Raw genomic sequence first — 10,851 nt, 5'->3', positions numbered from 1 at the left:
CGTTTAATTTGTGTGCTATCTAAATTCCAAAGCAAAAATAACAAAACAAAAATTTACACATTCGAGAGTTAAACCGTATTTTAAAATCTTGATTGTGTTTTACATTATTTTAAAGTACAATAATGTATCAGAGTTTGAATTACTTTGAACTTTAGAACAAACCACAAAAATATTCGGGTACTGTTTACCAAAAACAAAACTAAAAGGCTTATTCTCGCCCAACTTATAGATGGGCTTATATAGTCATATTTGTTCGAAACAATAATGACCAATTGAAGACCCAAAATGTAAAAACAAATAATTCATAAATATGTTAATTACTAATTCGATATATGCTATATGCGTAAATTCATGGTATGATTATATGGAAAATATAATTTATTTTTTTTCAAAGATGGTTGGGTGTGAAAATGAAAGGAGACGTGCCTTAAGGGGAAAAAGAAAAATAACCACAGCCATGAAATAGCTGTAGAGAAGGATATATGGACCCATTACAATTTATGATTTATGAATAAGAACCAAGAAGATGTTAGACAAAATCATTTATGGAGTTCTCACACTCACTCATATGATATAACTATATAAGTATATGATACAAAATATTTCAATTGAGTTCCAAGATTAAGACATCTCTCACCGATATTCTTGAATATTCAAACTTTTTTTTTTTTTTTTGCGATTTTAGTATCTCATCAGTTGATGAAACCAAAATGACTTGAAAACGGGTGTGATTGGCTTTTTCAGATTTGACTGTGTTGGGTTTGGATGGTTTTAGATTATTTCCGTCCATCAAAATCTAGTTCATTTCGCATATTTCAGTACGGTACGTGAGGAAGAAACATAGTATATATGAAAAGAAAAAACATTTTGGATTTCCACTTATGAAGTCAAAGGGTTTTCTTAAACTATGAGACTCTCCAAAGGTCAAGCATATAAATATATTGGAACGTACGGATGTACCTGTGTTATGTAAATTATACTACTATAATATTCAGTAATGATACAAAGTTTACAAAAGCTAGTTACGTTGTTGGTCCAATTTGTACGCATCCATTGTTTACATGATCGGATAGTCTCTGACTCTCTGTATATGTTTTTGCGTGATATGTTTGTTGAATGAGATATTTCATTGTGTATACACTTACTAACCAAACAGTGTTAAATACACTAATTATTGCATGTGCTTGTTATAATCAAAAATAAAAGAGAAGAAATAGAAACGAACAAAGGAAATATATATATATATATATATATTTCTTTCATATTATCATTCATTCTCTAGACATATATATAGTACTTGTAAGTTGTGTAACTTATAAATGAAAAATGGGAATATAATAGACTGATAATATATAAATTGGGGGTGCACGATCCATCCATCGACCGACTTGAAATAAATGGAAAGGTAGAGAGAGTACAGAGTTATACAGTTGTAAGACATTTAGTGGGGGATAGAGGAAGCATATAACATTAACATCTCCTCATCCAATTTTTTTCATTTAACTCAATAATATTTCAACTTCATACCAGCGATATAGTATATATTTTCTCCAATCAATAATGTTTATGCAGGCGATTTTGAATATGTATATGTATATTTGTATATCACCGCTACAATAACTACGAATGGAATGTACGTACCGGTATTTCTAGCGACATTTTCTAAAACGAAATTGAATCTATTATAAATTTAATATTCTATGCTGGTTTTTTGTACTGTTAAGTAATGATCGATACTACTCCGATCCATTTAACTTTTATGAATAAATGAACAGTACTATATATTGTTCAATAAATACGTCTGGTATGCTAAACAAGTGAGTAGATTGGAACACGAATTCAGCTTCGAAGCCATGAGTCTGAAAGCTAATATTGTCCCTCACACATGAACTTGTCTTTTATTTTTCCCATTTTATGTGAACTTAATTATGATTTGAAAAACAATTAATAATGGTCCAGTTTATTTTTTACCGTCCATAATAATAATCCCTTGCCCACAAAGAGCACACACACTGTTCAAGGCTTCAGATGATTAGCATATAAATTCAATAACATTAATAACATTAAAACATGATTCTAGATGAGTATGTATAAAATAGATTTTGGTATTTTTTTTATAAAAAAACGGACACAATAATGTTCGTAACTTTTTGCGTGGAAATCTAATATATATTGTTGCTTTTTTCAGTTGATCGATGATCACCTGGTATAATTTTAATTTTCTATTAATATGTCGAACAGATCTATTCACAATAGACAGTATAGCTAGCTAATTAAGTTTTTGGCGAAAAATAGTTAGACATTTTTACTTATCTATTTGAATTAATTTTAATGAATTTAAAGAAAAACATGACACGTTTTTGAGTCCACGTTTATATATAAATAAGACCATCATGTACCCGAAATATTACCATTCAAAACAAAAACACTCATTGGGTTTGTCTTAAAGAAAAAAAAGAACGAAGCGAAATGAAATCGTCCGTCATGAGTTTCCTCATCATCTACCTCCTCCTTGCCGTGCCTTGCTTCGCTAAAGGTACTTTTTGTTCTTTGTTTTTTATTTATTTTTAAACCCTTACTTAATTATGATATATTTATTGTTTGTAGTATTAAGTCGTTGTACGTACTTCAAAACCTTATTCAGGATCAGAACAAACGGATTCAGAGGTGTACGAGATCGATTACAGGGGGCCGGAGACTCATAACTCTAGACCTCCGCCAGAGACTATACACGGCAAACCACCGTACATCCACCATAAAACCCTCACCGCTGGATCGGCTGGTGCTCATGTAGAAGGAAAGAGTAAGTTGTGATATCCACCTTCATATCTATCTATATCTAACTCATATACTGTATTTTTATTTATTTGTGGCGGTTACGTAAATATCAGTCTTTGAGATTTTTATTTATTTATATATAAAGGTAAACAACGATCATTTAATGATATCATGTGTATTATTAAATGATACCATTTCTTCTTCTTTTAACAATATTTTGATCCAAGGAAGTGATTAATTTTCTGTTCTTGCACATAGTGGATGATTATGGTGACTAAAAATATGAAGGATTAATCAACTGATTAGGGTTTGTGTACATTGAGACTAAGGGAAAATAATCAGTAATATATAGTGTATGATAATACGAGTTGATTACATATGGTTTGAGCTCATGCTAATATATAATAAACATTTCATGAATTTGTCTCCCTTGTATTTTGATTTAGGTCCTTTGATTTAAGTTATTTTATCTTTATTATTTATCAGACTAGAGAGAGAGAGAACGTTCCCAAGGAGAAGAGAGATGATGCAGAAGCTTCAAGTTAAAAGAGGAATTAAGTATATTTACGAGAGTTGTGATATATATGAGTAATGGGTACAGCTAGAGTTATTTATATACTTATTACATATTTATCATATGATCATCGATATGAGATCAGCACTGTTAGTGTGAATAACACACACTACTCTCCTGATGTTATGTCCGGTCTTTTCTTTTCTTTTCTTCATGCACCGTTGATCTGTATCATTTTTTCGGTCTGAATCTTGTAAAACCATATTCAGATTAATTCATCAGGATAATGTGTCACAACACATAAATACCAGTATAATTATTTAGCTTTTTTTTTGTTTTGACATAAAATGGAAATCTGATTTGAAAAAAAATATACATTGACATGGAAATATGTTTTAATCCTTTGTATTTCACACTAGGGCTGTTCATGGGCAAGAATTACGAATGACTATGAGAAAAACATAGTTATATATATATATATATATATATATATATTTTAAAACTCTTCATGATATAGATGATGTTTTGTATGTTGGTACTACCAATAAGTTTATTATATATCATCTATGTTATATCTATGTTGGTATTACAAATAAGTTTATTATGTATTCTATATTGTATCTATCTCCTCCTCTATGTTAGTCATACTGCCGTTATTACAATAGTATATTGGACTTTTTTCTTTTTAACTCTTTAAGAAAATAGACCTTTCAAGTATGCAAGATGTGCAAGGTCTGAGACAATTCAAACAGTTCATGTATTCCTTTATTAGATGCATGAAAACTAAAATTTTAAAATTCACAAGATTGTTTATATTATTATACTTATGCATGTATTCAAATTAAAATTCATGATAAATCATGATCATATATCAAGTAATCTAAGACACTGGATACATGGGACACACTTTATCAGAAGTTGACCCCACCTTTTAATCACTTCCTCAATCATTTCATTTAAAAATTGGACCATGTGTATTATTTATCACAATATTCAGATGATCAGATCATTACCGCGCGTCCATGCCTCACATGAGATTTGAGAAGAACGTTTCGGATTATGAATTATGAGTTTATAATACAAAGTTAAGTTTTGATTGGATCTATTAATGTTGGAGTACTTTCAAAAACAAGAGTTTTAAATGACACACAACAAATGTTCTATAAGGCATATCAAACATATTCACACAAGAAGAAATTAAAGAGAATATGTCCTCTTCGATTGTTAAGGAGAAACAGAGTATATACATATATAGCGCTTGGCATCGAAATTAATAAATGGAGTTTCTTTTAAAACGTTGCGTTGATTATTACAGATTAACTGAACAACACCTTACACCTCTAAGCAAAAATAGTCCTATAGCGAATATGATCGTTGCTCCAAAAAATATATTTTAATGATTTTCTTTTAACATTGTTATATATTTAAATAATAAATTTAAAAATAGAAAATTAACTAATTAGATGTTGCCACCTGTCTTGAGAAATGCTATTTCGTTTCTAGGAAAGCAATGTTCCTCAGTTTTTTTCTTTTTTTATTATTACTTTTAAGTTTTTAATTAAAAGAATCTCTAAGAGAACCACCACTAATCATGCTATGAACCACGGAGGTGAAATAGCCTAATAGGCTCGTAAAGTTATATCAATTTTACTCGTCTTTCTCTATAAAACTGAAATCAGCTTCTTTTGTAGCAGCTTGTATGTGTATAATCGTATTATAATTTGGCATATTCAAGTATTCAGTTTCATGCAAAGTTCAAGTGTTAAATGATACAACTTGCATTCTATAACCAGATCCCTTTTTTCCTTTTTAAATGTGAATATTGTATGATGAGAATTGAGAAGATTTGAGTAATGAATTTATTATTAATCCATAATTGTCCTCTTACTGGGCTGCCACAATAATACCTTAAAATGCCCAAGAATTAGACATTAAATACTACACAATTGGATCGAGCCGTAAACCCAAAAAGTATCCAAGTCCGGTTAATTTTCAACTTTTATAAACCTTTAGATTTTTTTTTATATATATATTTTTTTTTCTTTCAGTTTCTTATGCCTGTAATGTAAATACTCTTCTTCTGACTTCATTTATATTAACTAATTAGATCCCCAACTATGCAACTGCTTAAGTAGTGTAAGGGCCAATGCTTCACCACTCAAAAAAGGTTAGTTAAAAGTTTTGATTTGATTTATGATATGTATTTGTATATTGATTGATGTAAGAAATTAATTAGTAAGATTCCCATTCTTTAGTGTATGCCATTCTTTTATGATTATGACCAACCTCCATTTTCTAACATACTTTATTTACTAATCTGTTTGTTTTTTCTAAAGTTTGCGATACTTCTACTCAATCTCTTGTTTCCCCCTATTGTATGAATCTATCGATTATTTTCTTTTCTATTTCACGAGATATTAGTTACTCTCGTGCTGGCAAACATAGCGAGCTAAAATTTATGATTTTGTTAATATAAATGTTTTACTAATATCTAGCCGTTAATTAACTTGGACTTGAATTACAAGAACTTCATTATTAACGCCAAAGTTTATACAATTCAACCAAAGATAATTTATTTTTAGTCACACAACGCTCTGCAAGCTAGGTCTATTATTATTCAAAAGCATACTTTTTGTGGACGCAAAAGAACGACATTTTTGTGCGTTAAGTGTGGTCTATGTGATATACTGATATGATGACCCAAATAGGTTATACAGTTTTTTCTATGCTCCCACTTGTAGTTAACTAGTTATAGACATGGGGACCAATCGCTAAAACCTTTTCTTATACAGTAGAAACTCTTATCAAATTCAAAGTAAAGAAAGCGACACTCACCAGTCACCAAACTTACCATCCAAAGTTTAACTAGTAAAAGTGTAAGAAACTATTAACATTTCTCTACTGAAATCGAAACATTTTTTTATACATTGTTACAAACTGTAGTCATGAGGTTCCAAATCAAAAGTTATAAAATAGAACAGAAAATTTACATGTAAATTCCAATATTTTTTTTTTAAAATTAGTATAAAGTTTTTGAGGTTGGTTTATTTTCATATTACGTACAAATTTTTTGCTTCGAATTTAATAATTAACTGTAATTTGATAAAATATTACTTAAACCGATCGGTCCTTGCCGACAATGAAGATGTCATGTTCGGACGAGGAACAAGAAGTCGTAGAGATGGGAGCCAAAACTTCATTACAGTCCGATACACTATCTTGTAACGTAAGCAATAACTCCGACGTACTAAAGCTCATCGACGACGACGGCTTCGCAATCGGAACTTCCGGTACATCAGCTTCCCCAACTAGAATCTGAACCACACTTCTCATAGTGGGCCGGGTGACTGGGTCGGGTTTTGAACAAGCAAGGCCCACCATCAAAACCCGATTAATCTCCTCCGGGTTAAATTCTCCTCCGTTCCTCAACCGCTCGTCCACCGCCGTCAATAGCTTCCCTTCTCTATACAAACCCCAAACCCAATCTACCAAACTCGATCTCAAACCGGGTCTTAAACTAGGTTCCAGTTCGGGTCGGGTAATAGGTCTTCGACCAGTGCATACTTCAAGAACAACGGCTCCGTAGCTAAAAACGTCGGTTTTCTCCGTCGCTCGACCGGTAAGCAAATACTCCGGCGCTAAATACCCCATAGTCCCGGCGGCGGCGGTTGCGTCCGGCGACTTATCGTGCTCCGTTTGTCTAGCGAGTCCGAAATCTCCTAACTTCGGATTAAAACTCGCGTCGAGCATAATGTTGCTTGTCTTCACATCACGGTGAATGATCTGGTTCTCACACTCTTGATGCAAATACGCTAAAGCAGAAGCTACCCCAAGAAGGATTTTTCTCCGGTGAGGCCACGGTAGCGTCGTCGGAGACTCGTAGAGTGCTTTATCAAGTGATCCATTAGGCATCAGATCGTAAATTAACAAAATTTCTCCTTTCTCTCGGCAATAGCCTTGAAGACGGAGAAGATTCCGGTGACGAAGTGTTCCGATTAGAGATAACTCCGATAAGAATTCAGTGTTTCCTTGAGAGATGTGACTGCATCTTTTGATCGCGATGGTTTCGCCGGAATCTGGTAAGATTCCTCTGTAGACTGTACCGAACGCTCCGTTTCCGATGACTCTCGACGAGCTGAAAGAATCGGTGGCTAACTTAAGCTCCTTGTAAGTGAATTCTCTCGGCGATTTGATGATCTCTGATGGGAAAGATTCAGACTTTCGATTGTATTTGATCTTGTTGGAGTAAACCCAGATTATTACTCCGGCGAATAATGCTAAGAAGAATGCTCCGGCGGTTACTACTCCGGCGACGGCGGCTGGTGATTTTTTACAGAGTTTGTTACGGCAAGAAGATGACGGATCAGCCGTTTTTCTCCGGACGGTGGATACGGATGGTACGATCGACGCCGACGATGACGACGGAGGAGGAGAGTTAGACATCGGCGGTGGAGATTCAGATGATTCGAAAGATGAAGTAAAGCTCCACCAATCTATACTGTGAATCTCAGTGCTTCCTTGTGTTGATCCTGAGAACCCAACGAACATTGAATCGCTAACGTAACGGTCGAGATCGAGAGGAACCGACAAAATCGGAGATTCGGGTTTCACGTTTGAGTAAGAGACGTAAACGGTTAAAACCCGACCCGACCCGTCGTAAGTGATCCATGAGTTCACGGCGTTTCCGCTCTTGAGATCGATGTCGACGTTTCCCAAATCTGATACCGCGGCTGAAACGACGGCGTTTAGATCCAACCCCACGTGGTTCCCGTTCACGTCTTTGAATTCCACATCCATCAACGTGTCGAATTCAACCGCCACGAAACCCGACCCGGATCCGGTTTCTTCTGTTAGGCCTAGGAACCCACCGGAGGATCCGATGTATTCTCCATCAGGGCAGATAACGAAAGCTAACCCGCCGCCAATCGAAGAAGGATTGAGATTGGTTACCGAGAAGGAGAAGTACGTAGTGAAGCTCGCCGGGGAACGAGTCTCCGGGTGCCGGAATTTAACCGGTTTGCCGTAAAGAGCTTTACCGGCGGTGGAAGTCGGAACAGAGAGCTCACGAGTGAGCTTTATAGTTCCGTTGTTGAGATGAGCATCGCCGAGAAGCTTGAGGCTTGAGAGAGTCAACGTACCTAAATCGAATCTCGTCGCCGGGAAATCGCCTCTGACGTCGGAGGAACAGAGGAAGGAAGCGATAATGTGGATGAGAGTTGAGTAAACAGAGAGGAATCTGTGTGGAAGTTTCAACATTTGTAGATTTTTTTCATTGGATTCCTTTTGGAACAAAAAGCTGAGGGGGAAGTTTCGGTTTCGGTGGTTGTTGGGTTCGCCACCGAGACAATCATACAAAGAAGACGAAGACAAATCTCACTGAATCAGACAAGAGGAAGACGAATGACGACAGAAGAGAGTGGGAAAGAAAAAAAAAAAAAGCATAAGTGAAGATGACAGGTGGATCTGCTGATTGACACGTGGAATTATAAAATATGGAAAATTTCCAGTGATGAAGACGGTCCTCACGTGCGCGCGCGTGCTTGTTTCTGTTCTGTTTTTGAGATCTCGTTCCCAGAAAAAAAGTCTTTGGGAGTCTTAAGTAGAGTTTGTTAATGACTTTTTGAACTTGTGAGTTATGATGATCCAAGTACTTCTGCACTTATATCTTCTTTGCTTTAAATCTAATTTTTCAAAATTTCATTAATAGTCAGTTAGTCACAGTTTTCGCAAGTCCTTTTATCAGTTTGTAGAAAACTTTTATTTTTGGTTAATTATTTGTAAGAAATAAGCATATAACAACATACAAGGACAAACGATGTGAAAGTTTCATGGCACATGATTTTTTTGTTTGACTTTAACGTTACATACTGTACCCGTTTTCTTCAGTGATACTCTCTTTTTATAATTTTATCAAAGGAAACTTCGTTTTGATATGATTAATAATAGAGTTAACTGGGTATTTTTAATACATTTTTGAAACATAAGGATCAATGATATATTCACTATCTACAATTACAATTAGAGAAATCCACATTTGACATTGTTGATCTGTTTTCCTTTCTCTTTTTTGTTCATCTGTTTTCCTTTCTCTTTTTTGTCATTCAACAGTCTTATTAATTACATTTGCTGTCATTGTACCTTCTTTTCTCCCTATTCTTTTATTTCTCAAATAATTATTAATATAATTTTTTTTAGAAAACTTCTTAAATACATAAAATCTATATTTTTTTCTTTACAATTTAATATGAATTTTGTTTAATAATTTTTAAATACATTATATACATCTTTGTATCCATACACATTTTTAAGTGTACAGATACATACACACCTTATTAATTGTACAAATATTTGTACATATAATTAAGTGTACAGATGTATGTACACCTTTTAAGTGTACAGATGTTTAGACACAAGTGTACAGATGTAATTTTTACAAAACCATTGTAGTACACACATTTGAAACCCTAATTATCAAATAAATTACATATGTACACTTAATAATGTGTACAAGCATCTGTACCTATTATAAGGTGTATAAATATCTGTACACTTAAAAAAACGTACGGATACAAAATTGTAAAAAATATTTAATATTGTTAAATAAAATCATCAAACAAAATGCATATCAAATTATTTAAAAAAAAACATAGATTTTTTTATGTGGAAAAAATTTGGAGACAAAAAGTATATTAATAAATATTTGAATAATTAGTAAAAGAGTAATGTAATGAAAAAAAAAATCCAAAAACAAGAAGACCCTTACTTATAATTTTACACATTTAAACTCAACTCCACATTTTCTTTATCTCACACCATCTGTATTACACAAATAGTTCATATGTGAGATTTTTCTAATTTTAAATATTAATTGTACTATAAAATCTATTATGTTTCAAAAATGTATTGTTTTAGTAAGAAACTCTTAATAATATACATAACCAGCATTAACAAAAGAATATGTCAATATCTTAATCATTCATCTTTAACTAATCCACAAGTCCAAAACGCAGCCACTCGTTTTCATACCAGCTCGTGTTACTATTTTTGTATTCTTATTTTTTATTTTTTTATTTTGTCTCTATTGCTTATTTCTTTTATCTTACTAGGTTGTTGGTAGCCAAAAAAAAAAATCAAAAAAAAATCGACAGTCTACGAGACATCGTGTCACAGGATGAAGTATTCATGTCTATCTGAATGTATATTTAATTATTTATTGTAGTTAATGATAGATTTAAAGACCATCTCTTTTATTCAGTTCCTTGTTCTTTTGAATTTATATTTTATAGTCTAAATTTTGGTTGGTGATCAAATTCCCTCAAACTGGAATCCACTTTTTCTTTTTTATATAAAGGAAAATCCTTAATTGCATGTAAAAAAACCTCTAAATGTATCTTATAGATCTGGGTCTGATAAAAAAAATCTTTTTGTATGGGCTTGGGCTCCAGCCTATATTGGCCCAAAATAAGATTGTAACAAAAGTGTTATCCCAAGTTGGATTATTAGATTCTGATCTGCTTCTACATTCTATAATGGAAAAAAAAAAAAAAAAAAAAAAAAAA

General features: G+C 33.1%; 2 protein-coding genes across 2 annotated transcripts; one reads left to right on the top strand and one right to left on the bottom strand.

Annotated features, from left to right (window-relative positions):
• LOC104708825 lies at positions 2,419–3,619 on the top strand. The gene is made up of 3 exons (XM_010425454.1): positions 2,419–2,536; positions 2,645–2,803; positions 3,265–3,619. Exons 1-3 carry the CDS (start codon positions 2,470–2,472, stop codon positions 3,267–3,269), a joined length of 231 nt encoding a protein of 76 aa, XP_010423756.1. The 5' UTR covers positions 2,419–2,469; the 3' UTR covers positions 3,270–3,619.
• On the bottom strand, positions 6,239–8,882 carry LOC104708824 (L-type lectin-domain containing receptor kinase VIII.2-like). The gene has a single exon (XM_010425453.2). The coding sequence runs from the start codon at positions 8,546–8,548 to the stop codon at positions 6,407–6,409; it is 2,142 nt and encodes a 713-aa protein (XP_010423755.1). The 5' UTR covers positions 8,549–8,882; the 3' UTR covers positions 6,239–6,406.

Source organism: Camelina sativa, chromosome 8 (genome assembly GCF_000633955.1).
Source record: "Camelina sativa cultivar DH55 chromosome 8, Cs, whole genome shotgun sequence".
NCBI lineage: Eukaryota > Viridiplantae > Streptophyta > Magnoliopsida > Brassicales > Brassicaceae > Camelina > Camelina sativa.
Note: the sequence above shows the minus strand (reverse complement) of the source record. Positions and strands in the feature narration are given on the sequence as shown.

Excerpts from the sequence above, each read along its gene's own strand:
- LOC104708825 (XM_010425454.1), top strand. The coding sequence starts at position 2,470 with ATGAAATCGTCCGTCATGAGTTTCCTCATCATCTACCTCCTCCTTGCC. Across the intron at positions 2,537-2,644 it reads CGTGCCTTGCTTCGCTAAAG|GATCAGAACAAACGGATTCA; the intron begins GTACTTTTTGTT and ends AACCTTATTCAG.
- LOC104708824 (XM_010425453.2), bottom strand. The coding sequence starts at position 8,548 with ATGTTGAAACTTCCACACAGATTCCTCTCTGTTTACTCAACTCTCATC.